At 41.8% G+C, this 27,503-nt stretch overlaps 1 protein-coding gene across 1 annotated transcript; it reads left to right on the plus strand.

The window, feature by feature from the left end:
- Positions 1 to 4,405: 4,405 nt before the first annotated feature.
- LOC117378315 (voltage-dependent calcium channel gamma-6 subunit-like) lies at positions 4,406 to 26,086 on the plus strand. Its single transcript, XM_033974904.2, has 7 exons — positions 4,406 to 4,544; positions 8,468 to 8,995; positions 10,155 to 10,265; positions 11,357 to 11,465; positions 16,551 to 16,625; positions 17,630 to 17,767; positions 20,761 to 26,086. Exons 2-7 carry the CDS (start codon positions 8,774 to 8,776, stop codon positions 20,994 to 20,996), a joined length of 891 nt encoding a protein of 296 aa, XP_033830795.1. The 5' UTR covers positions 4,406 to 4,544; positions 8,468 to 8,773; the 3' UTR covers positions 20,997 to 26,086.
- Positions 26,087 to 27,503: the final 1,417 nt, after the last annotated feature.

The following is a 27,503-nucleotide window of genomic DNA, read 5'->3' on the forward strand; positions in this document are numbered from 1 at the left end:
AAACTAGGTCCAGGAATTGAACCCTGTACCTTCTCGCTGTGAGGCAGTGGTGCAAAACATCAAACCACTGGTCACTATAGGCATTATACTATATTGCCCTGTAACCAGCAGGCCACAGGTTCAATGCCTGGGCCTGCTTCCTCCCTGTGTCTGGAAAATTTGAAATGCTTGAGATAACTACTCACAGGTTTATCTTGGTAGCACTGAATGATTTCTTTTTTTTACTGGGTTATTAAAATACCTTAACTTCAACCCAGGCTCCCCATTTTATTTATTTACAAATGACTTTAAACTGATTTGATCTGCTTTAGACTGCTGGTTCTGTGCATATCTCATACACATTCGATTGTCAGAGTTCTGGAGTAATACAAAATGGCGGCGTATGCATCACCTGAGCCTGATACAGATCCTGGTTCAGATGAACAGATTATAGATCCACAGATACATGAGACGCTTCACATGGCTGCAGTTCCCCCGCTGACCACCGCTCTGTGTAATGGTGCTGTTATATGAGCTGATAAGACTCTTTTATTATTGTTTACTCTGCAGAATCCAGGATGTTACACTGAAGAGAAGGCACAAAAGCTTTTTATTATCCATTCATTCTGTTGTTCTACTGACTTATTTTACCATACTGAATTAAAGCCATAGTATGTAACTTTTTACACCAAAAATAGACTAAAATCAAGGCTTCAAAAAAAATTGGATTGTTTCCTGCTTGTTTCTATGGACATCTAGGTTGTACATGTCCTTTTCCCTCTCTCCTCCCTCCTTCTTTCTCTTCCCTTCACCACCTCTCCTCTATTCTGACTCCCTCTCTCCTCCCCTCCTTCCCTCCTCCCCTCTTTCCTCTCTCTTCCCATCTCTCCTCTCCTCTCTCCCCCATCCCCCTTTCTCCCTGTCTCCTGTCCTCTCTCCTCCTCCTCCTCTTTTGACCTTGCTTTGGAGTGCGTTGTATATTTGAATAAATAAATGAAATAAAAGACAATAAGATAAAAAAAAGACATATTATACAAATGTCTGCATCTGTCTGCAGTGTTTTATAAAGAGACGATTCAGGCTTTTAACAATACAGGCTCCCGACAGACAAAACTGAGACTAACACTAGAGTAAAACAGGACTAAATGAGGACTAAACCAGGACTAGACCAGGACTAGACCAGGACTAAACCAAGACTACACCAGGACTAAACCAGGACTAGACCAGGACTAGACCAGGACTAGACCAGGACTAGACCAGGACTAGACCAGGACTAGACCAGGACTAGACCAGGACTAAACGAGGACTAAACGAGGACTAAACGAGGACTAAACCAGGACTAAACCAGGACTAAACCAGGACTAAACCAGGGCTAGAGCAGGACTAAAACAGGACTAAACCAGGACTAAACCAGGACTAAACCCGGACTAGCACAGAGCCAAAGCAAGTCTACATCAGGGCTAAACTGGGCTCAAACCAGGACTATACTGAGAGCCATATTGTCTGAAGTATAAACATGAAAATGAAATGCTCATCGCTCTTTTGTTTGTCTGTGGCAAAGGTCCCAGGCCTGGAGCAGCTGTAGATTCCAGAGTAAAGTGGAGAAAGTGAGACAGTGAGAGAGAGAGAGAGAGGGATAAGGATCTGATGAGAGGTGTGCTATCCTGCACATGCTCCGCAGCTCTACCATTGAGCCACTGCACTCACAGGAATGTGACTGTTTTACATTAGGCAACACAAACACAATCATCTACACTACATGGCTTCTCTTCCTCTCTCCCTCGCTCTGTCTCCCGCTCCCTTCTTCCCTCTCTCTCCCACCTCTCTCATTGTCTCTCTCTTCCTCTATCTCTTTCTGTCTTTCCTGCCTCCATTCCCCCTTTCCCTTTCTCTCTCTTTTTCCCTCTCTTCCTCTCCCTCTCTCACTCTATAAACCCCTCTCTCTTAGTCTCTTTCCCCTCCTCCCTCTTTCTCCCTCTCTCTTTTGCCTGTCTCTCTGCCTCTCAGACCCCCCATCTCTTCCTTTTCCATCTCTGCCTTTCTCTCCCTCCCTCTCTCTGTCCTCATCCTCCCTCCATCTCTCCTTCTCCCTTCTCTTCTCTCTCTTTGAATAGTCTTTACTCGTCTGTCTGCAGGTCTTTGTCAAGTGCAGCCTCTGGTTTTAAAGGTGTTGAGTCCTCAGTTCCCTCTTCTGTCCACACCCCCCTCCTCTCCCCTCTTTTCTCACCCCCTTCTCTACCTTTGGCTCTCCTCCTCCTCCCTTTCTCCCCACTGACTCCCCCCTTTTCTGTCCCCTCTCCTCTCCTCGGTCCTGCCCTTCGTCCCACTTCCCTCCGTCCCACTCCCCCTTTCTCCCTCTCTCCTCCCCCTCTCTCTCCCCCTCTCCTCCCCTTTCTCCCTCTCTTCTCTCCTTTCCCTCCCTCTCTCCCTCTCTCTCGTCTCTTGGGACTAAACGGCTTTAATGTCATTAACAGGTGTGCTTTATAAATAGCCCTGAGCTGTGGTGCGTTCACTGTCGTCTGTACGTTCTGGCGCTCGGGGTGAGGAACAGGGTGGAGGGGGAGAGAGGGGGAGAGGGGAGAAGAGCAGAAAGGAAAGAAAGGGGTGAGAGGAGGGGAGAGGAAAGAGAGAGGGGAGAGGGGGGATGAGAGGAGAGGTGAAGAAAAGTGGAGAAAGGGTGAGTGAGAAAGAGGGGGAGAGGGAGAGGAGAGAGTCAGTAGAGAGGAAAAGAGACAAGGAGAGAGAGGAGAAGAGGGGGGGAGAGGAAAAAGCGAGCGTACGTGAGTGTAAACAAACAGATAAACTTACAGTTGGTCAGATGCAGGCTCCATACAAGACTGGATAGCCACAAGATGTCACTGCTGTGTGTGTGCAGTGTGTGTGTGTGGGTGGGTGTGTGTGTGTGTGTGTGTGTGTAGGGGTGTGTTTGTATGCAGTGTGTGTGTGCAATGTGTGTGTGTGTGCAATGTGTGTGTGTGCACGTGTGCGGTGTGTGTGTGCAGTGTGTGTGTGTGCAGTGTGTGTATGTGTGCGGGGTGTGTGTGTGTGCAGTGTGTGGGCAGTGTGTGTGTACGAGTGCAGTGTGTATGTGTGTGTGTGCAGTATGTGTGTGTGGTGGGGGGGTGGGGGTGGAGGTGTGCATTATGTGGAGGTGTGTGTGGTGGGGAGGTGGGGGCTTGTACATTCTCTATGAATGGACTAATCAAACTCTAATGTGCAAACATCATTCACTCTTGTTCAGAATATCAAGGGCATAAAAGTTCTGTTTAGCTGCCACATTCAAACCAGTTTGCCCTACTGCAGCTGCTGAAATAAAAAAAATAAGTTATTTCTGTAACACATTTAAAATAAACTTGAGCTGAACCAAAGCATTTCACATAAGTCAACAAAAAACAAATATACAGATAACACAATACATAGGAACAGAACAATAACACACCTGTATACTCTGTCTAGTGTTAAATGCCAGGGAGAAGAGGTGGGTTTTCAGTCAAGTCTTAAACTGTGTTATAGACAGAGAGGATCTGACAGGCAGAGGGCGCTGTTCCATGGTCTGGGCGCTGCCACAGAAAAGACTCTGTCACCTCTGGTCTTGAGTCTGGCTTTGGGCACAGCAGCAGGAGCTGGTCAGCTGACCTCTGACCTCAGGACTCTGGGTGGAGTAGAGAGCTGCAGTAACTCCCTCAGATAAAGAGGACCCATAGAGCGCACACATTTAAACACAATCAGGAACATTCTGAATATGACATGAAACAGGAGCCAGAGCTGCACAGGCCTGATGTGTCTGGTCTTAGTTTTTGTGTCAGACGAGCTGCAGTGTTCTGGACGTCCTGTGAGCGCTGCAGGGAGCCCTGGTCCAGACCCACACACAAAGAATCACAATAATCAAGACACCATGTTACAAATGTGTGGATTGCTTTTGTACATTGCTCCCAGTTATGTTTTGTTCAGAAAATAATCTCAGTGTGTGAGGTTATGTCACTCAGCAAATCCTGATTAGTGTGAAGTGCACAAAACTGAAAACCATGAGCGTGTGTAGGTGTTTTTTTCTAACCCTCTCACCCCGGTTAGGTCCTGTTGGCCTACTGTACACCCCCGTATACGCCCAGACTGTAACCCCACTCCCCCGTCTCCCCCTTCCCCCTCCTCCCCTCTCCCCACCCCCCTCTCTCCTTAACACCTGCCCTGCTTGTTCGGTGCCACTGTGCACAAAAAGCAGGTTGCCGGCTTGTTAATCTCATTGTTGTGATGTTTGTGGAGCGGTGTTGGGACAGACGCACGTGCTAAAGTGAGAAAAAATAAAGAAGCACAGGTCTAATTTAAACCCGGGTGTGTTTAGTGCTGTGGGGGTAGGGTGGTGGTGGTGGGGGGGATGGGGGCAACTCAAACGGGAGCGCGTATAACTCCTAAACTTTCTCTGCTGGACTGGACTTATTTTTGGATCTGGAGATAGAAGAGACTTGGAGACGCTGCAGGAGGGTCTCGTAGTGGTCTTTTACTTCAGTTTGGACTGTAATAAGGAGTTACATACATGCTCTTTGGAAGGACTAAGGGTTCACTTTAAGGTAAACAGCACTAATGTTTATATGTAATATTTTAATTATAGAACCCAAAATAAGTCTGCAAATATATATATAAAAAAATCTCTCTTTTTTATTTTTCATGTATTTGATAAATGCATTATTTAAAGATTTTGCATAGAAGTTTTATAGTGCTGTTCAAAAGAGCTTTATGCTAACTTGATACTAGTCAGATCTTCTCAATGTCTTTACAAAGTCCACCTCTGTTTAATCATGGAACATATTCATTTTATTGGCTGCATTATCACAATATAATTTAAAATATAGAAGTAATATTTTAATGACATAATTTGCCTGTCAATCATGATTAGCAGCTGCCATGCCCTACGTTCACACTTGCACAATTAAAATCAAACTGGGACTAAATCTGAGACTAAACCTGGACTACACTCGGACTAAACCTGGACTAAAAGGATCAACCAAAGACTACACCAGGACCAAACTGGGTCCAAACCAGGATCAAATGGAGCAAGTGTGAATGCAACCTTATGAGAACAACATTAGCTAACTGCATATTTTGTTATGTACAATGATGGCACACTAGATAAGATTCCTGCCTCGTTACTGTAAGGTATGGGGTTAGATTCCTTGAGTGTATTGCTCATACGATACCCAGTGCTGGTTTGTCGCTGGTCTCTGGTAACAGGGGCAGAGGGTTGGTTTTCTCACTTCTGTAGACTCAGCATCAGGTTAGGCTCATGAGGATCTAGGAAGAAGCACGTTAAAGACTAAGATTATATAACCCGTCTAAAACTGTACCAATGGTAATAATATTTAAGGTAAAGCTCTATTGTGTATTTGTCTCTATTGTCTATTTGGATGTTTTTATCGAACTGAAAAACATAGAAAAAATATGTCTTTACTCTGAGTAGGCTTGCGTGTCCATGGACCTGACTCTTACTTGGCCTGGATGAGGGCTATGTCCTGCTTGTTTCCAAATGTTGTTTCTTTCTCTATAATCTACAATATGGGATTAAACTCAGATATCTTCACTGGGACTAAAACTGAAACTAAACCTGGACTACACAGGGACTTAATCAGGACTAGATCAGGACCAACCAAAGTCTACACCAGGATTAAACTGGGACTAAAGCTGAGACTAAACTTGAACTACACTCGGACTGAACCAGGACTAGATCAGGAACAATCAAAGCCTACACCAGGATTAAACTGGGACTAAAACTGAGACTAAACCATGCAACTGACTTGCCACATCCAGAAAGTTCCGCAGTGTTGCATCAATAGTTAAAGTTGCTGGGGTGAGCCACTTGCTTGTTTCCATGGAGATGTTGCTTCGCTTGGCTTGCCTCTGCAGTTTGAATGATGAAATGTAGCGCTCTTGCATTTATTTCCCTTATAAACATGGATTATTGTGTGAGTGGGCTGGACTTGGTGGTGCTGTTGCTAATGTTATTTCTACTAATGAACAGATTTGAATTTGAATGTTTCTTCAGTCGAGGCCTTCACTGATCCAAATATGACACAGACCTATTTGCACATGGTGGTTACTATTGCTCACTTGTGTTGTATAGAGATTTAAGGCATTCCTCACACACATCAGTCAAAGGTGTCATTCAGTGTTTTTGTCCTTCACATTTACTACTTTCTACATTTTTTTATACATCAATATAGCAAAGAAAACAGTGAAATAACAACTAAATATTTTTCGATAAAACAAAGGGGGATACTTTGAGCATTTAAATATAAAATATAAAGAAGAGGTAGAGTAATTTTTTTGTTTCTTTACTGCATAATTCCATATATCTTACCTCATATATTTGATGTCTTTGTATGTATAGAAAATAGAGAAAGTAGTGAAAATAAATAAATAAATAAAAAAAAAACACCATGAGAGGGTGTGTTAAAACTTTTAACTGGTGGTGTGTGTGGTTATTATTGTGATCTCTACCCTCACTCTCCCCATTACTGTCCTGTTTAATAAAGCCAGTGGTTTATAGCATAGACTGTATATATAAATGGACATAGCTAACCTGCTAGCCGCCACTTTCCAAATAGAATGAGCATGGACGTGCTTCCGGCTACATCGACTCCAATTCACTTTCTATTGAAAAACTGTGGCCCTTCTCTCTGTAACTGCTATTGTCAGACTTGTCTTTTTGGTCTTAAATTAACCCGCTCTACATGATCACCCACTGCCTGATAAACCAGCGGTATGGGCATGAATGGGCGTTACCTTCAACAACCTGGCTCCGGATTGGTTCTTTGGTTGCTATGATACTCACAGTCAGAACTTGACTCCAAATTGGCCCCTATAACCGCTAGCCTCGATGACTGGAGCAGAACGCTATGGATGATGTCATACTTAGTCCACTTCTTTATAGACATTACTTTAATCAGTATTTTGCTGTTCAGCTCCTGTATGTGATATAGCGGTAATCTAATTCTCTGCTTGTAACTTCACAAATATTCCATGCATGCCTTTCAGCCTGACAGAGCTTACTCTTCTAGCCCCGTGAAATCCATACAGCTTTACCCATGTTACCTGTTGACATCTTCTCAAAGCGCTCTTAGCCCAGCAGCAGTGAGAGAGCAGTGAGAGCAGACTTATATGTGTGTGTGAGGGCTCTATCAGCTCTGTTGCGGTGCAGGGCTCTTGTCATCACATTGTTTTAGTTGGAGCGCAGGGACAGCTGCTCATTCAGATACTCCACAGTCCAGAGCCAGTCCAGACTCAGTCTACACCATCATGACGCAAGTGTGTCCATAGTGCACTATCAAAGTGAGTTATTGCACAGTGGAATTAAGTGTTATATTGAGCTCTGTCTATAATGCAACAACATTCACAATGCCTTTAGGGCTGCTGACCAAATGATACATATATAGTCCTATAAGACGTGAGCAGCTGATACTTCAACTATTAAGTTACAACTGGAAAAACATTTTATTGTCTGAATATGCGTAGTTATCAAAATGCTCCAGTACTCCATCCATCTCCATCCATCCATTTTCTTCCACTTATCCGGAGCCCAGATACTTTCTCCAGCTCCTCCACTGGGACCCCAAAGCATTCCCAGACCAGCCAAGAGGCATAGTCCCTCCAGTGTGACCTGGGTATTCCTCGGAGCCTACTCTCGGTGGGACATGCCTGGAACAGAGGCTTGATCTATCTCAGCTACTCCTCTCAATGTGGAGGAGCAGCAGCTCTACTCCGAGCTCCTCCCGTGTGACTGAGCTCCTTGTCCTACAGCTAAGGGAGAGCCCAGCCACCCTGCGAAGGAAACTCATTTAACCACCATCTTGTCCTTTAAGTCCCATGATAGGTTCCATTTCCTCTAATTCTTTAAATCGACTTTTAACCATGTTACAAAAGTGTACGCTCACCATACTCAGATATATCAGCTATATTTGGATTGATTCATGCATGTCTGAGTAATCCTGTATTGTCCTGCATTTGAGGCTTGAGTTCCCAGAAAATTTCAGTTTTCACCTACCTCCTATCCCAGCCCACAACTCTGTAATTTCTTGCAATCTGGGTCATACAGGTTTGGTTAAAAAATGTCTCGAAGCTAATCTGATGTTTTCTACGTTGAAATACTACTCTGAGGAGGCAGGGTCTCTCAGATCTGCAGTTTTGAACAAGAAGTCAATGCACCCGTTTCTTTATTGTTTAGTATCAGGATTGCGGATTACACAAACAACGTCCCTTTAACTGTATTCACACCTCGCCCCCAGTGTGTGTGTACACTGGTGTATGAACGTGTGTGTGAATGGGTGAGTGGTTCCTTGTACTTTGAGCCTTGAAGGTGGAAAAGTGCTATGTAAAAGTGTGACCATTATTATTACTAAATATTCTGTATTTTCAGGTAAATGAGTATGACTTTCTAGCTAATTTTGTAACTTTATAAACTTGTCACATATCTTCATTAATGGCTTCTTCTTCTCCACAGGTTCTTCTTGGTCACCAGATGAAGCTGGATTTCTAGTTCCTCAGTTTTCCAAAATATACTTTATACAATTTTCAGTGGTTTGAATCATGACGCATTTCTCAAACTCTCTGTCGTCCAAACCTCCGTTTATCCTCTGGCCTTTCAGAGACTGTCTCTGAGCGTATCAACTAAAAATCAGCCAATATCATGAACTTTTGATTTTTCTGTTCAGTTTGGATATACTGTTTTTCTATATCTTATCTCCATCGACTTTCTACAGGCCTCAGGACTGAACTGAAGACATCTGGTTGAGGTTTCACTTGGATCATGTGGTCAACATTCTTTGTGACTGATGAGGAGGGTAGACCCGTGGGTGGTCCTGGGGGAGGGGGGGTCCAGGTGGGGGGGATGCCCCTAGCAGGGGGCCCAGCTCAGGGTCCAGTGGGTCTGAACAATTTGATGACTGGACGCAGCACTTTCGGAGGAGGAAGCAAGAGACGAAGGACCACCTCAGGAGCACAGGCCATGAGCGAGGCCCAAGAGGGGAAGGTGAGAGAGAGAGAGAGAGAGAGAGAGAGAGAGAGAGAGAGAGAGAGAGAGAGAGAGAGAGAGAGAGAGAGAGAGAGAGAGAGAGAGAGAGAGAGAGAGAGAGAGAGAGAGAGAGAGAGAGAGAGAGAGAGAGAGAGAGAGAGAGAGAGAGAGAGAGAGAGAGAGAGAGAGAGAGAGAGAGAGAGAGAGAGAGAGAGAGAGAGAGAGAGAGAGAGAGAGAGAGAGAGAGAGAGAGAGAGAGAGAGAGAGAGAGAGAGAGAGAGAGAGAGAGAGAGAGAGAGAGAGAGAGAGAGAGAGAGAGAGAGAGAGAGAGAGAGAGAGAGAGAGAGAGAGAGAGAGAGAGAGAGAGAGAGAGAGAGAGAGAGAGAGAGAGAGAGAGAGAGAGAGAGAGAGAGAGAGAGAGAGAGAGAGAGAGAGAGAGAGAGAGAGAGAGAGAGAGAGAGAGAGAGAGAGTCATTAGTTTACTAAGAGTTGTATTTTGATTGATCTATGCTTAGAGTGAGCACTATCTCAAGGAAAAAAGGCACAAGTTATTGAATGTGATGTGACCATAGACTGTATATATAAATAGACACAACGCTAAACTGCTAGCCACCACATTCCAAATAGGAAGCGAGAATGGGCACAGTTCCACCTCCATTAACTCTGGCTCCAATTCACTTTACACTGAAAAACTGTGGCCTCTCTCTGCTACGGTGAGCCTCATCATTTTGGTCTTAAAATGTTTGTTACATGATCCTCTTTTTATTTTGCCACTATGTCTGTAAATCAAGATATGAACATTAATAACAGACAAATCAGGCACGCTCTTCCCGCTCTCGCTAGCATTAGCAAAAGGATTGATTGAGCATTGCTAAGCACCTGCTCCCTGCTAAAACCAGCAGTACAGGCAGAAAGGGGCATCACTCTCAACAGCCTCGCTCCAGATTGGCCCTGTGGTTGCTCTGATACTCGTGGTCGGAATTCCAAATATGAAACTTGGCTCTAAAATTGGTCCCTATAACTGCTAGATTGACAAAATGTAAATAGTGATCTATGTATATGCTACAGTTTATAATGTGAATGTGTTAATAATTGCGTAGCATGTCTTTAAGTGTCACAAGCTAAGGTTATGATTATAGATATTATATATATTAACTTTAACTGTTGATATTTGCAGATTAAGTTGGCATTCTTCGTTGCCATTGTGGGCGTGGTGCTGACGGTCCTTGGTGTTGGGACAGAGTTCTGGGTGGAACTATCTCCTCCAAAGCACTTTTACAACAATCAGGTACAACGTAAACAAATAGATACGTACTGTCATACCTATGGCACTGTTTTTCAAACTGCGCTACATGTCCTGGTGGTACATGGGACATTTAACTGAGGATGTTTTATATAAAGGCAAATATTTTCATGTTTTTGCCAAATCATAATTTTTTAGGCTTTATGATTCGTTCCTTCCATAGACTGTATATATAAATGGACGTAGCTAACCTGCTAGCCACTTCAACAGCTTTGCTCTGAATTGGCTCTTTGGTTGCTATGATACTCGCAGTTGGAAAATATGGAACTCTACTCCAAATTGGACCTTATAATTGCTCTAGCCTTGGTGAGCTTCATTTGACTGAAACCAAATGCTATGGGTGATGTAACAGTCCCTTAGTCCACTTCTTCATTCAGTCTATGGTTCACACTTGTCCTGGTTTAGGCCCAGTTTGACTTCTAATGTAGATTTTGATCATTCTGTTCTAGTCCTGGTCTAGTCCTGGTCTAGTACTGGTCTAGTCCTGGTCTAGTCCTGGTCTAGTCCTGGTCTAGTCCTGGTCTAGTCCTGGTCTAGTACTGGTCTAGTCCTGGTTTAGTACTGGTCTAGTCTAGGTTTACTTCCAGATATCCAACCTGATATAGTCCAGGTTTAGATCTGGTTGTACTTGAAAAAGTCTAATATGATCTTTGGTGGTGCTTGGTGAGAACCACGGCGCTGTGATATATCAAATGTGTCTCACACTGTCTATTCTAGTGCTGTGGTTCTCAAACATTTCACACCCAGAACCACAAGAAAATATTTTGCCTTCCAAGTGCCACTGGATCTAAACCAGGTCTATAAAGGACTATACCAGGTCTAAAATAAGACTACATCAAGTCCTAAACATGAATGAAGAAAAAAATGTGGATCAAAATGACTCAAAATAAGTTAACTGTAAACAGAAAGGGAAGTCCACATACCACAGGCTTGTGTATCTCCAGTCAGAGGAGTTGACAGGGGGTCTGTTGTCCCAAAATTGGACCGTCTTGCTATTAATTTAGATTGAGGTTGAATGGGTCCCACAGTTTATAACCACTGTTTTGGTTGATCCTCTTCATATGTGTGTGTTGTAGACGTGTCTGACGGCTCACCTGGGCCTGTGGAAGGGCTGCACCAAGACCCTGTGGGTGGCAGACATTGACCCCGAGAGAGAGACATGTGGCCCGGCCGAACTGCCCGGAGGTAGCCCCAACATCCACACATGCTAATGCTAATGCTAACCTGGTCATACACTCAAGTAGAAGTACAAAGAAGAATAGAAAAAAAAAAAACTGGAAAAGTAAGATTTTTTTAAAGTAGCTTGTTAAAGACACTGTACCTGATTTTGACCGTCTTAAAAATGTAAAAAAAACAACAACAAAAAAAAAAAAAACAGAACTGCAGTGGCCCAAAGTTATTCCTCACTTACCTTATGCATCCGAGGGTTCAAATTATTCACCCTGATGAGTTTATAAGCACTTTTCACAACTCTCATGGACCAGGGTGGAGTTTTGCTTTGATGATAATGCTAACAACAACTATCAAGCTAACACGCACTTCCTGATTGTCGGACAATAAAACAGTTTCTAATTAGACGCAGACAGCACACAGCAGACCTATTTTGACCTCAAGAGCTGCTTATACAATATGTCTGTACTGGGGCGAGACCATAGACTATGTAAAGAAGTGGACTAAGTGAGCCATAGCGTTTGGCTCCAGTCGAATGAAGCTCATCAAGGCTAGAGCAGTTATAGGGGGGGATTTTGAGTTGAGTTCCACATTTGGAATTCCGATCGTGAGTATCATAGCAACCAAAGAGTCAATCTGGAGTGAGGCTGTTGAAGATAATGGCCATTCCCGCCCGCACCGCTGATTTAGCAGGGAGCGAGCACTTAGTAATGCGATCTATCAAACCTGTTGCTAACGCTAGCAGGAGGACCTGGGGAAAGAAAGATTTTATTTGTTATTAATGTTCATATCTTGTTTAAAATAAAAACACCTGGATCATGTAGAGTGAGTTAATATGCACATTTTAAGACCAAAATGACGAGTCTGACAGCAGAAGTTACAGAGAGAGGGGCCAGTTTTTCAATGTAAAGTGAACTGGAACCAGAGTTGATGGAGCTGGAAGTGCACCCATGCTCACTTCCTCTTTGGAACACAGCGACTAGCACATTAGATATGTCCATTTATATATACAGTCTATGGATAAGATTTTGCACAGTCACAACTTGGGTACAGAGCCCATTTCTGCTACTCTGCAGTCCCACGGCGTTCATATAGTGTCTGGAACAAACTACTTTTTGTCAGAGTAGTTGGGTGGTGTCCGCTGAGGGCTGTAGAGGAGGAGGTGTCTGAGGAAGGCTGTGTAGGAGGTGTCCACTAAGGGCTGTGGAGGAGGAGGTGTCTGACACTAAGAGCTCCTCCAAGTGCTGCTCATCTATTTTAATACAATGGAAACAGTCTATAAAAATAATCCACACACTACAGGGACTGTGCCAACGCTCATAAAGACAATATTAGTGTTCTAATGGGAAGACATAAGGTTTCATTTTATGGTTTCAAATATAACAGCTACAAACAAATAACAGAGCAAATAACAAAAGTGTTCCAAATGGACAAAATGGCTGCTGTAACTTGGAAAACTACCAAAATCTACCAATTATCATTTCTATAAAGGTGCAGTTTTCTAGTGTTAGATCCTATACTCCATGGGGATATCAATGCTTTACTGAGAATGTTCCAATGTTTGGCTTTAAACATATATATACCTTGCATTTATTCAATTATATTTTTTATAGTTGTAAAAAATACATTGAAAACATGCATTCTTTCTTTAAGCAGGCTCATCTCTCCACAGATCTAACATGTAATGTTGGTCTCTTTGGTGGTATCACGTGCTTGTCTAAACTGGAGATAGGCAAGTTTATTAATGCCATACTGTGGAACATTCCAGGCAAAACCGATATCATCTCTGTGGAGACAAGACGATGATGGATGATATGATGCAGCTTTAACTCTGTTTATAAAACCCTAGAATAAAACACTGATAGAGGAATGCTAGACGTCAACAGTTTTTTGGATTTTCACCTTGATATAATTCCTATATTTCCTACATTTGTATTTGTGGAGTGACAGTGTCCTTGGGCAAAACCCTTCACCCATTTTGCCTGTATTATAGTTTTTAAACTCTGCCAGTCAAAAGTTTGGACACACCCTCTCCTTCAATGTTTTTTTCCTTACTTTTTACCACTTTCTAGATTTTATGCACACAGAAGATGCAAGATATACGGAATTATGTAGGAAAGGAAATTACTTTTTTTAATATTCACCCTTTGCTTTGTCGAAAAATATTTAGTAGAGTTATTTAACTTTTTTGCTACTTCAGATGTTTCATGTCGTCTGTGTGTATATAAAATGTAGAAAGTAGTAAAAAGTAAAAAAAAAAAAAAAAAAAAAACTGAATGAGAGGGTGTGTCCAAACTCTTGACTGTTAGTTGTATGTGCAGCCATGTCATTCTGTCATTTGGTCCCAGGGCAGATGTGGCAACAGAAGTAGTTTCCCATAACCAAACACGCTGAGCCAATGACTCACGGTCGCACTTAGAGAACTGTGTCAAACATATAAAGTGTAAAACAAATTCATATGTATACCAGTATTATAAAATCCACACATGAATATCTGAATATCACATGACTTCCCATCAGGCCCTGCTCTTGTTAACCATCCAGTCCTGTCTGAACTGAACACATCTGGAATATAAAGCGTTTAAGTGTGTGGGCCAGAGGACGCAAACTGGAAGTGCCTTTGATCACTTTAATAGAGAGTGAAGACTGTGAACGGATGACGGCGCAGTCTAATTACTGAACACATGAAGGGGCCGGGCACGGTCTAATTACTGGAACGGCTCTCCTTCAGGTTGTCTTTGAGGCCCCAGGAGGACTGTATTTGATGGAGAGTGAAAGGAGAACAGAGAGATGCAGAGGCAGGCTGAATGCCAATAAGACGATCAAACGTGTTTCTTATGCAATGCAGCAGAATGGGATATATAAGGTGACAACATTCAAATAATGTGGAAAAATGAGGAGAAGTAGCTCATTTAGGACAGATGTTTGCCACCGAACTGTAAGTTTTGTAGTTCAATACCCACCACTGGAGATGTAGTGATTGTGCACTTGGGCAAAACACTTCTGCAACCAAAAAGGATAAATATAATAAAAGTGAAATAAGATAGAGCAGTGGTTCTTAACCTTGTTGGAGGTACTGAACCCAACCAGTTTCATATGCACATTCACCAAACCCTTCTTTACTGAAAAATAAAATATGATTTTTTTTCAAATTCAAGACACGTATGTTTTACTGGTGCACAAAATGAATTGTGCATTAACATCACTGTGTTCAAAGAATAAAACCAATACAATGCATGAACTCACAAACAAATTACATACATACCCTTTCACAAAGACATGACCTTTTTTAATACTACCACACTGAAATGATTTTAATTTTTAACCTTATGCATTATAATAATGAACTTATTGTATTTATGCTATTTATTATTTTTAACATTTTAACACACACCGTAACTCCACAACCAATTGTGCTCTCATGTAAATTCAAATGGCATGTCAAAGCAGAGGCATGAGGCTCTTTAAATATGTTACTGTCATTACGGTAATATGCTTTCGTGGTCCCTCGATGATGTCCAATCAGAGCGCAGTTGTCGCCGGGATCCTCCCAGTCAACGCTGGGGCATCACTCTGGCCGTGTCTCAAGCTGTGTCTCAATTCACCAAAGTACAGCACATTTAAGTCGGGCGGGTACTTCGATAGGCACATCAAAGGGTGCATTTGTCAAATTGGGACACAGCCGGCTTCTTGAGACGCTCGCAGTCCGCAAATCATATGAGTCAGGTGCGTGTCTTGACCTCTGCCGAACCCCTGAGACTGACTCACCGAGCCCCTAGGGTTCGATCGAACTCAGGTTAAGAAACACTGAGTTAGAGGGATTGTGGCTGCAGATATATGGGATAAAACTGTGCTCACAATTTCTTGATTTTATAGTAGAAAAAAGTCTATTCTACTGTGTATGTCTATGGTGGAATGTTGAGCAGTTACTATGGCTATAAGCTGTATAAAGAACTGGACTAAGGTAGTGTGAGCGTCATTTGACTGGGTCTGACCCATAATGTTCAAATCCAGTCAAATGGGGCTGACCTTGGGGAAAGAAGGTGCCATCACCAGGATCATGTAGAGCGGGTTAATACAAACATTTTAAGACTGAAATGACGAGTCTGACAGCAGCAGTTACAGAGAGAGGGGTCACAGTTTTTCTATAGAAAGTAAATTGGAGCCAGAGTCATGATCACTTCCTATTTGGAACGCAGCGGCTGGCAGGTTAGCTATGTCAATTTACATATACAGTCTATGATAGTGACACAGTTCACACATTAGCAGACACAGCCCGATATGTTTTTAGATTATGTGAAAACTCAAAAATGGATTTAAACAACACATTTTGAGGAGCCTGTGACCAATATGAGGATTCAAAGTGCTGTTTAGAAATGTTATTTTACACAGAAAAGGTGAGAGTGACTAAATGAAGAACTGTTGGCTAATACTGGCTAACTTGTGACTGTAATGTTATTTAAGATGGACTTTTGGAGTTTAAAAGTACAAAATCAACTCATCTGTTGTAGTTCCAACTAAGAGTTCTTTATGGTCAGATTGTGTAAAAATAAACTTTTCATAACTCATAACTTGAGTCATGATGCTTCAGACAGAGTAGTGCCTCTGGTTAGCTTCACCCCCCATTGAATGTTTATGATATCTGGTGTAAATCTGGTGCTCTTTGGGACTCTATATTTGCCAGAAAAAAAAAAAAATCTAGGTTCAATAAATATATCAATCCACTTCTCAAATCAAAACTATTTTGGATTTAATCAATTTAAAAAGAGGATTGTATAAGAGCACCTGCTTATCGCCATGGAGATGTTATTGGTTTCCCTGTAATGTTCCACAGTATGGCATTAAATATATTTATATCTCTATGGAAACCCCAGATGAAAGCATGTTTTTGCAAGTGATAATAAAACCTGAAACTGAACAACTGCAAGATAGATGAGTTTAATGCCATGTGTGGAAAACTGCAGGTAATGCAATAGCGTATCCAGGGAAAAAAGCAGGAGTCCGAACCATCACCAGGAAAGTTACACAGTGGAGCTTTGACCATACACCGTGATACTGAATTAACAACAATCATCGTTATTCATTATTTTGTTCTTTCAGAGACAAACTGCACCTACTTCAAGTACTTCACAACGGGAGAAAACGCAGTGATGTTTCAGAAAACTACACACAAAAGTAAGTCTGAAATGTTACACTGTAGGGCTTTAACAATAAACATTCAGCCCACCTCAGTTAAACACTACAGTTATCTATACTGTATAATGCTGTGACATCCCTGTGTGTCTCTGTGTCCTCTGGCCTGCTTCTGTTATGTGTAAGATCTATTCCACCCACGATGCGTTCAAGTGCGTCGGTGAAACGGCACATCCATCAGGCATTAGGCTCTCAGAGGAGAAAGCATATATTAAAATGTCATTGTTAACAACTGGGGCAGATCGCTCTACAAGACAAGCACAATGCAAGACAAGCACAATAACAGGCAGAGAAAGGACTGAAGGCTCTGAATTATAATGAAGCTTCATATTCAGCGGCTAGTACTCTCGCCTACAGCAAGAGGGGCCGCGACCTTTCTGTATGGGGTTTGCATGTCCTCCCTATGTCTGTGTGGAGTTTGCATGTTCTAACTGCGTCTGTATGGACTTTGCCTGTTCTCCCTCTGTCTGGTTGGGTTTCCTATGGCTTTCCTTATCAATGCACCATAGGTCAAATCCTCCAGGTAAGGTAGTGCTGACCAAGACTAGCTCAAGATCTGGGATAATTCGGGTGTGGCAATGTGCCACTCACTGCTCCTGACAGGTTGTCCCAGTGTGATTGAAGGATGGGTCAAATGCAGAGGACACATTTTTCTATATGGGAACAATAAGGTGGGCTTTAATAGTGTCAGAGTGTGCTTAGGTTTTAGATCACCCATTCAGGGTTTGAACAACCATGAATAATTTGACCCAGGGACAGTTCACACCTAATGGACTTAACTAATAACAGATCAACCTTACTGTGAATAACTATGGTGTGTTAGTTTTAGACTGATATAAGGCAGTTATAGAGCCCTGTCAGAACTGAAGAAGTCTCTTGCTTGAGTGGAGAAACTTTGACAGAATTCAGTTTTCTTTTGGGATGGATGACAGACGTCTCTGAGCTCATTTTAAATGAAACCCTGTCTTTCTGTGTGTCTGTGACAGACCTGAGCATGGCGTCTGCGATGTTGGCCATGTTCAGCCTGTTCCTGATGGTGATGGGAGCCATCTGCATCACAATGTCCCTGAGCAAAGAAATCCTGTTCTTCCTCAAACCTGCATCAGTCTGCTTCATTCTCTCAGGTCAGGACACACACACACACACGCACGCACGCACAATGGATTAATACACAATGAATAGATACTTTACTTTGCAGTAACCATTACTGGGGAATTGTATGTATGTATGTATGTCTATGAAGGAATATTCAGCAGTTACCATGGTAACACAATGCACACATTCGCAAACATTACCAAATTAACTAACTGACTGAAAAACTATTGGCAAGTGTTAGCTAGCTTTTGTAATTTGAGAGAGACTTATTCAACAGCACAGATCAGCTCACCTGTTGTAGTTCCAGATAAATCAGTTCTTTATGGTCACATTGTGTTAAAACAAAGCTCAGACTAAAGTCTAAATTGAGTAACAGAGCGTCAGACAGAGCAGTGGATCGAGTTAGCTTAAAATCCCCTGAGAATGTTGATAACATCAGCTGCGAAGTATCAATTGGATTTGTTGAGTTACATCATTCCAGGTCTACTCTATGGTGAATGATAATAATAGTTTTCATGAAGATAAGGTAGTAATAGTACAAATATTCACCATAAACCCAAATATTCACCATCAAAACCTTGGCATTTTTCCATAGAATTCTGACCAGTTTCATTTTTCAAACTACAAACACATTCTGGATCAGAGAATCATTGAACCCATAATCGTGAGACTGCTTTGGATTGAAGTGGACATTTCTGTCATCGACAAAAATAAGCACAAATATTTGGTTTAAAACACGGGCAGACGAGACATGTGAAAGCAGCTCTCGTTTGGAGGAGGCCAAAGGTCAACAGCAGAGTAATGGAGTTTAATTGCTCTTGTCTGGGTCACTGAAGTGTTGTTTGAACGCTCGTTGGATGATGAGTAAAAATAAGTCTTTGAAATATGTTTGTTTTGAGAGCTTAAAGGCACAGTATGTAACTTTCTGGAGGCTGCACGGCACCTGCATGATTCCATGGAAGCAGAAAATTAAAATCATACTTCAGAACATTCTCAAGAAGATGATATTGTCATTGTTATAGAAAACCAACGACTGCATGGTTTGATGTAAAATATAAGGATGCACAATCCTGCTTTTTCAGTTCTATTCCATTTTCTTCCGCTTATCTGGGACTGTGTCGTGGGGGCAGCAGTCCAGGCAGAGACTTCCAGACTTCCCTCACCCCAGACATGTCCTCCAGCACCTCTGGTGGGACCCCAAGGCGTTCCCAGGCCAGCTGAGAGACATAGTCCATCCAGCGGTTCCTGGGTCTTCTCTGGGGCCTCCTTCTGGTGGGACATGCCCGGAACACCTCTCTAGGGAGGTGTCCAGGGGGCATCCTGAACAGATGCCTGAGCCACCTCAGCTGGCTCCACTTGAAGTGGAGGAGTAGCGGCTATACTCCGAGCTCCTCCAAAGTGACCGAGATCTCACCCTATCTCTAGTTGAGCACCAAGCCACTCTGCAGAGGAAACTCATTTTGGCCGCTTGATTCCATGTCTCCAGAGCCAGTCTCCATGCCTGGAGATCTGGTGGCTGAAGTCCCCACTTTCGACTGCCGCCAGATCTCTCTGCACTGGCCCCTCCCACAGGTGGTGTGTCCATGGGAGGATGGCCCCATGTTGCTCCTTCAGGCTGTGCCTGGCCGGGCCCCGTGGGGGAGGGTCCAGCCACCAGGTGCTCGCTGTCGAGCACCCACCCCAGGCCTGGCTCCAGGGTGGGGTAACGCCAACCCGGGCGATGTAATTGGCCTTGATTGAATACTCATCATGAAAGATTTCTGAACCGCTCTTCGTCTGACCCCACCCCCCAGGACCTGTTTGCGATGGGTGGCCCTACCAGGGGTATAGAGGCCCCAACAACATAGCTCCCAGGATCATTTGGGTGCTCAACACCTCCACCATGTTAAGGTGGCGGTTCGAGGACGGGGCATTTATTTTCTTTAAACAAAAATAAGATAAGACAAAACTAATCCAAATGTGTTATGTAGCTGTTATTTCTCCCTCAAGTAACGACAGAACAACTTTGTGTAAATAAAAATTCAAACATTCTGAGACTTTCTGGGTTGACTACGACCAGTAAATAGTCCTTTAAGATCAGTTTAAATGTCCGACCAGGATATCGAATGAACCAATATTCGAAAGCTGATATCCGATCCAACTAATTCAGTATCGGTGCAGATGTCTGATACCAGTATCAGATACATCCCTAGTGAAGTGCAACACAACAGGTGCAAGAGCCCAGCCAATAACCCCATAAATAACCCCAGTGTGAACATGAGCACAATGATGACATCAGAGCAGCACATGTGAAATAAACACAACAGAATAAAGAACAGATCAACTCAACAGAACAACAGAGCAGAACAGGACAGGACGAAACAGGGACAGTCAGATATGTGCAGTTTTAATGCCATTACGCAACAATTCTCCGTGGACAGCGATACTGTGCCATACTGTGGAAGAGTGTAGCCAAAGGAGCATTTCCATGGAAACAAGAAGGAGAAGGAAGTTTGTAGTTTAATAAACACACTTACACACACTATTAAAAATTTTTTCTTTCTATTTTTCTTATACATTTTTTCTAAAAACTCAAACATTAAGAACATAAACTTGCTTTTCTGTTCAGTGCTACTCTGTTAAATGCAGCTCTTTTCATAAACAAATGTACTTTTCCCCACACACTCTTCTGTTGGTTATTCTCTGCCACTGCTCTGACTGAGTGATGAGTCAACCAATCACAGTGAAGAAGCAGATGTCTGAGGTTACATCTTATTGGCAATGTAAAGATACTACACATGACTCATGATAAAATCTAAAGTAATCGCTTGTGAACTTTGAGCCATGTTATAAATCCTGCTGTTACCACCTCAGCAAAGGACGACAAAGACTAATTAACAAACAAAACTATTTTAAGTCAAAATAACGTCAAAAAGGCTCTTTAAATGTTTAAGGGAAAAACAAATGTGAATTTTACTGAAGATGTGAGCGGAACTGTTACTACTGTTGTCTCTTTCCCTGTGCTGACCGCTGCCCCCTGCAGGTGTGCTGGTGCTGCTGTCCCTTCTGGTCTTCCATCAGTCGGTTTTGGCGTTTCTGTCCAGTGACCACAGCGTGCCCCTTCACCACGAGCTCGCCTGGTCTGTTTCCTGTATCGGGTGTGCGGGGGCGGTGCTTATCGTTGGTGGAATCCTGTTCCTGCTTCTCGCTCTGCCCTACAGCCCCTGGCAACGCTGCCTCCCTCAGAAGAATACCAGTAGCAACAGCGGCGGCACCTAGTGGAGAGCAGGGAGTACTGCGGTTTGGAAAGTGAAAAGGGCTGAAGGTTTCCCAATGACATCAGGCTGTTTCTAACTAGTCTAACTAAAGAAAAATATTGTAAGCATTGTGTGAAATATGCGGCAAAAAGTAAGGTAAACTAGATAAATTCAAACACTCAAATTAAGTACATTTAAGGTGATCTGAGGAGATTTGAGCTTAATGAGAGCACTCAGACTCTCTCTTTCATGGTGCCCTGTTAAAAATACAGAACAATACAAACAAAAACAAGCAAAACAAATAACTGCAGAGGTCCATTTAAAACATTATAAGGAGCAGATGTGATTACAAATGTTTATTTCCAGATTATTTAAGTGCGTTAGTGGCACCAACGGATTCAGTTTTGCCTGAATGTGCAAAAGATTTGTTGTTTTTATTTAGTGTAGCGAGATGTACTTTCATATTTTGGTAAATGGTCATGTTTTTGTATAGCGCTTTTACACCCTTAAGTCAAAGCGCTTTACATCAAAGGAACCACTCACACATTCATACACCAATGTACACAGACACTGGGAGCGAGGTAGGTTAAGTGTCTTGCCCAATGACACAACTACAGAATTCATCTCTAGGAGCTGGAATCGCACTCCCAATCTGTGGATCAGTGGGCAAACACTCTACAAACTGAGCCACTATCGCCTTTTTCAAGACAAAAAGGCTTGTTCCATTGGTAGATCATTTTACTTTTCATGTGAAATTTACTCAAATCAAGATAACACTTTTTAAATTCAGGTCATTTTAACTTTTTGGAGTGTAGTGATGTGTTACCACGAATGATTCAGTGGAAACACCCACAAAGCACTTTCCATTTGTTTCTTTTCTTTTGTAGCTGTTAAACACTAAAATCACACAAAGAGCCTTTTCAGTAATAAGACAAAGTTCACAAAAAGTCAGTTGCTAAAAAGATCAAGCGCAAAGATAATACAAAATATAATGAGGGAACATGTTATCTTATTATCTTGTCAAACATAGTAGCCCCGCCTACTTAGTCATCTCTCTCTCCCTCTCTCTCTCTCTCTCTCTCTCTCTCTCTTTCTCTCTTTCTTTCTCTCTAAAGTTGTACCATGATAGACACTGGAATAGTCCCAGTCAGGCCCTTTGACAGCAATTTGGGCAAAAAGCCTCACATGGGCCCCCCTCTAATATAAATGAATATATGGTTCTCATAAAGATGCCAACTAAAAGACAAGTCATATTATGCTTTCTTTTTCCACAGTCCCGCCCACTTTTAAGTCCACTCTGGTTCATGAAGTAGATTTTCCATTCATTTTTCCCATGGACATTTTTAAAAATTCAAATATTAAGAGTTTGAAGGCATCACAGAGGCTAACCGGCTACATGGTAACTAGGATTGTACTGATACCGATATTTGTAAAAGCTCCAGTACCACACATTTTTCAGGTATCGATATCCACTCTGTATTTTCCAGAATGAGGACCCGTAGATGTGAGCAGTCGCTGTTGACATCTGCAGCTAATGCTACCGTCCAGAGCAGGTTAAATGCAGACTGTGGAGGCTCTGTACACACTTAAAACATGCTAATAATGACAGAAAAAACATGTCGACACGACAACATCAGTAACACCACAACATCAGTAACACCACAACATCAGTAACACCACAACAGCGCTAACACAGACTTTGTTTCCTCTGCATAATGATCCTTGTGCTCTGAGGATGAGGTCTTTTTCCAGGCCTCACTACTGTTTTTATCCTCGCTCTGTGGTACAAAGTGAACAAGGAGAAAAGTGAAAGTGCTTAAATCAGCACAACTCATCATCAGGAACATTTTGCATCTGACTCTGACACTTTAGTCTCAAAATTTCATTTATTCTGGAGATGTTTTTTACAGACAGACTTTTACTACAGTTATTTTGCTCATGGACTGAAACAAAACTGAGTAGCCTTAGTCACACTTACCCTATGCAATACAGGACTGGTATCAGTATCGGCGAGTACAATAAGGCCAAGTGTCAGTATCAGACCAGAGCCAAAAAAAAAATGGCAAAGGAACAAGACTAGTGCTAACAAATATCCATAATGCGGTTGTTTTAAGGCAAAAGTAAAATACAAAAATCAGTGAAATGTTTTAATAACTTGGTTTAATGTGGTTGATAAACTTTCAGATTTTAAATAAAAGTAAAGATCTTGTTGTCATGAGTTACCACATAGACGATCATCCCTGAGCTTTCAAACTTTTAATATTGTTTAGTTTTTTTGGAATGTCTATGGAAAAAATGAAATGGGAATTGGCTTCAAGAACCAGGGTTTTTTCATGAATTATAAAATTAAGAGCCTTTAATTCATAAAAATCCTCCAAAGTAAAATTGAAAGATACTGGATAACATGAGATATCAGATTAGCTCTATTCATATATGCAGAGTTTCCATCGGGGGATACGGCTCATGTGAACAGACTGGAGACTGCTACATTTAAATCCCTCTAAGTCCAGCTCAGATCCTTCAGTGACGACTTTAAACCTCCACAATGCTCACATTTAAACTCACATTTACACTCACATAAACCACGTAAAAGCACCTAAAACCACTTTAATCTGTGTAAACCCTCAACACATGTTCATCTGAAACCATGGACACTGTTTGAATTAAAGGTGCGTCATGTAACTTTTATCTTAGTCTCCATGGGGATGTTATTGCTTTGCCTTGAACGTTCCAAAATATGGCATTCATCTTTTCTATCTCCAAGGATACAACGAGGTTATAGCACCAGACAAAATTACACATGGGATGTATGGAGGGGTGGCACCAGAAAATGGATAGGGTTAATGCCATCCTGCGGAGCTTTAACATCTCAAGGGTGACCAGCAGGTGATGGGCCCTTCCCCAGAAAAGCTACATAGTGCACCTTTAAAACAGCTTGAATTATGTAACTTTTCCCATTGAGAGTTAGCTACCATATTGTCTCCATTGAGATGTTATTGCTTTGCCTAGAATATCACATCATGGTATTAAACCTATCTATCTCTCTATGGAAACAAGCAGCTGTTACAAGTTAGATCTCTGGAAAGGCAAGCTCGTTCACGTAAGAATCATGCTGTGTAAAAATAGGAATAAGAAAAGTGAGTGTGACGTCACCCACCGCATTCGGCTCCAGTCAAATGAAATCATCAAGGCTAGCAGTTATGGGAGCCAATTTGCACCAAAGTTTCATATTTGGAATTCTGAGTATCATAGCAACCAAAGAGACAATTCAGAGTGAGGCTGTTGACGGTAACGCTCCTTTCCACTCCACTGGTTTAGCAGGGAGTGGGTGCTTAGCAACACTGTCAATCAAACATGTTGATTGATCCAGAAGCACACCCACGATCACACAGCAGTGGAACACAGCAGTGAGCAGTTTAGCTATGTCTATTTATATTTACGGTCTATGGTAAAAATATATGTTTTTCAAGGTATTTTTGAGCAATAAAAGCAGTAAATGAAATAAAGACTTCAGCAGAAAAGTTACATAGTTACATAGTAACTATTAATTACTATTACATATTAATAGTATTCTATAGAGTACATTTTAGAGATCAGATTTGCCAATGGATAAAGTCATATTATACTAAAAATATCTTGTCTTAAACTCAAACTCAAACATGACAGAAGCTTAATTCCACCAATTTTAGATGTTTTAAATGAACCAGGGACATTTAGTTTTAGACATTTGTGTTTCCAAAAGCAGACAAACAAAACAAAGAACTATAGTACATAAACCAAATCATGAATTGTTGAACTTTGCTACAGACATATATGAATTTTGTTCATTTTTCAACCTCAGCGTCAACTAAACTTGTGTCCTGAGCTCAGATGTCTTTGGGATACTGCCCTGATGTCTTACTTCTTCTGAAGCAGGGTTTGGAGACTGAACACAGATGGTTCATTCTTTTATAAACTTTTATATTATTTAGATTTAGATATTTAAATTCTCTTAACTGTTTTATAATTTAATACCACATCCAGAATGAACCCGAGAGTGTCAGTCTCCTCTTGATATTTTCTTCTCAGTGATGTAAATGAAAAACAAAGCTACGTGTTGTTTATGTATTTTGTGCTTGGTCAAACACTCTGTTTTATACTGTTATGATACTTATGAATAGAATCTAACACTATGAGGTCAAAAATACTACGTTCTAAGTGGACGACCATGTTTCTGAAAACAGCCCACTGAACAGGTCTAGAGAGCTGTAGGAGTTCTTGAAGAGTCTGTTTGCTAAAATTTTTATTTTGAGTTTTTAGTGATGTTGTAATGTTGTTTCCAAATCATCATGTGTGAGTAAAACTGCATAATCTTCCCTCAGCGTACTTGGTTTTACCTTGTCACATCCAAGGTGCTGTTCCATGTTTTTTAAGTCCACACACACACCCCAACCTCATTCGGATCATTTCACCACTCTGTACCATATGTATTTCAAACTAGAAGGTAATGTTTCTGTCTTATTTACTCTGCTTTATGTACAGTTGCTTTTGTTTTTTTTCACTGTCAGCATTTATTGACAAAAAATGTGTATTAAACCTACAGTGTGTAACTTTCTAACTCTTTGGAGGAGCCACATCATCTGCATGATTTCATGGAAATAAAGTGTTAAAACTATACTTCGGAACATTCTCTGTGGAGATTGATACATTTTCAGCCATACTCTGGGATATTATAGTCAAAGGAACAACTTTCCATGGAAACAAGCAGGAAGAGGCTCTCCTCCAGGCTGGGTACGAGTCAGGTTTGTGGAGACACAAGCCCACACACAGTGAGAAAGCATGTTTTTCAAATGCAATAAACAACTAAAATGAAACAAAAACAAAAAACGAAATGAAACATAAAAAGTTACATACTGTGCCTTTATGTAATTACATTTTGCCCATGTCCAGTTGGCCCTGACTTGTAAAAGCAGTTCTTATTGACTGAAGTGTGATGGTTTTAAAGGTCTTCTTGTTCTCGTTCTATGTGGTGTGGTTATCTGTGAGTGAGCGAGAGCTGAAGTGTCTCTGCTCTCTTTGAATCTATTGAGAATAAATGAGTTGATTTTATTATTAAAAACCACATGAATATTTAACAGAGTCGGCTCTGTCTTTGTCTCATTGTTCACTCTGCACACGGCTCCTGCTCCTTCAAAGCTCCCTGCAAAAACACCATGGCTTTGATACTTTTAACCTTCAGAATATCCATGAATGATACTCACTGGGACAAAAGCTTTCAGCAAAAAACATCCCCATTTTCTGCCAATGTGAAAAGTTTCATAGTGCAGCTTAGGTCCTATATTACATAGAATTAACTCTTGTGAGATTAAAGTCATGTTCTAATGCTGTTACCTCCTCAAAAACACCTGGAGTTGTGTTTTGTTACATTCACACATTTGAGTAACACTTTATTTGTCTGTCTACATTTCCAAAGCTCAAAATGTTGCAGATCGTCCAGATGTTTGTTTGCGAACTCAATTAAATGCAGAAATGCATGGTAAAACACTCACTCACCATTTTTATTATAATGGATGGTAAATCTTTAGAACTCATCACAAAATCTTACATAAGGAGGGCGGGGTACGTTTAAACGCTTTCAGACATCTCTTGGGCACATCTCTCCCTCTCCCTCACGCTCCTCTGTCTCTGCTCCTGGTGCATTGAGCTGGATCAGATTTAAGGTGCTGTCGACAGGAGCAGACAGGAGGGAATCGTGAATGACACCTCTCTCTTCTTTGTTCCGTTCTCTCTTTCTATCCGTCTTTGGTCCAATCCCTTTTCACTGTCTTTCTCTCCGTCTCGCTCTATGCGGACTCAGCAGTTCGGCCGTCAGACTTCCATTGATTAAAGTGAATGAGGAGGTGTACAGGAGTCTTCACGGTAATGAGCGATAATGAAGACGGAACTGTAGACCGGTGCCGGGGTCAGTCTCTGTTCAACTGCATATGAGGTCAGGAATGAGGTCAGAGGCTCTAAGCAACTCATACACACTCACAGGGGATGAAATCATGATTTTACAGTTCAATTTTCCTTCAAATACAGCTCCATCTTTTAGTATTATATCTTGGAGAGTGAATAGAGAGTCACCGTTACACAAACCCATGTTGTAAACTAAATAAAAATATACTTACTAGTTACTTTTAGGGTGAGTAATTTCCATCAGTGGGACCAGTTTAAGTGCCTTAGTTTGGGAGTGGGTCATTGATTTGAACCATAAACTGTATGAAGAAGCTCATCAAGGCTAGAGTAGTTATAGCAGTCAATATGGAGCCAAGTTGCATAATAGGAATTCTGACCGTGAGTATCATAGCAACCAAAGAGCCAATCCAGAGCAAGGTTGTTGAAAGTAACGCCTCTTCCCACCTGCACCTTGGGTTTAGCAGGGAGTGGGCGCTTAGCAACACTGTCAATCAAAGCTTGGGGAAAGAAGCTGCTTGATTTGTCTGTTATTAATGTTCATATCTTGATTTGCAGACACAATAGTGAAATATAACATTTTAAGACCAAAATG

This window comes from Periophthalmus magnuspinnatus, chromosome 11 (assembly GCF_009829125.3).
Source record: "Periophthalmus magnuspinnatus isolate fPerMag1 chromosome 11, fPerMag1.2.pri, whole genome shotgun sequence".
Lineage (NCBI taxonomy): Eukaryota > Metazoa > Chordata > Actinopteri > Gobiiformes > Gobiidae > Periophthalmus > Periophthalmus magnuspinnatus.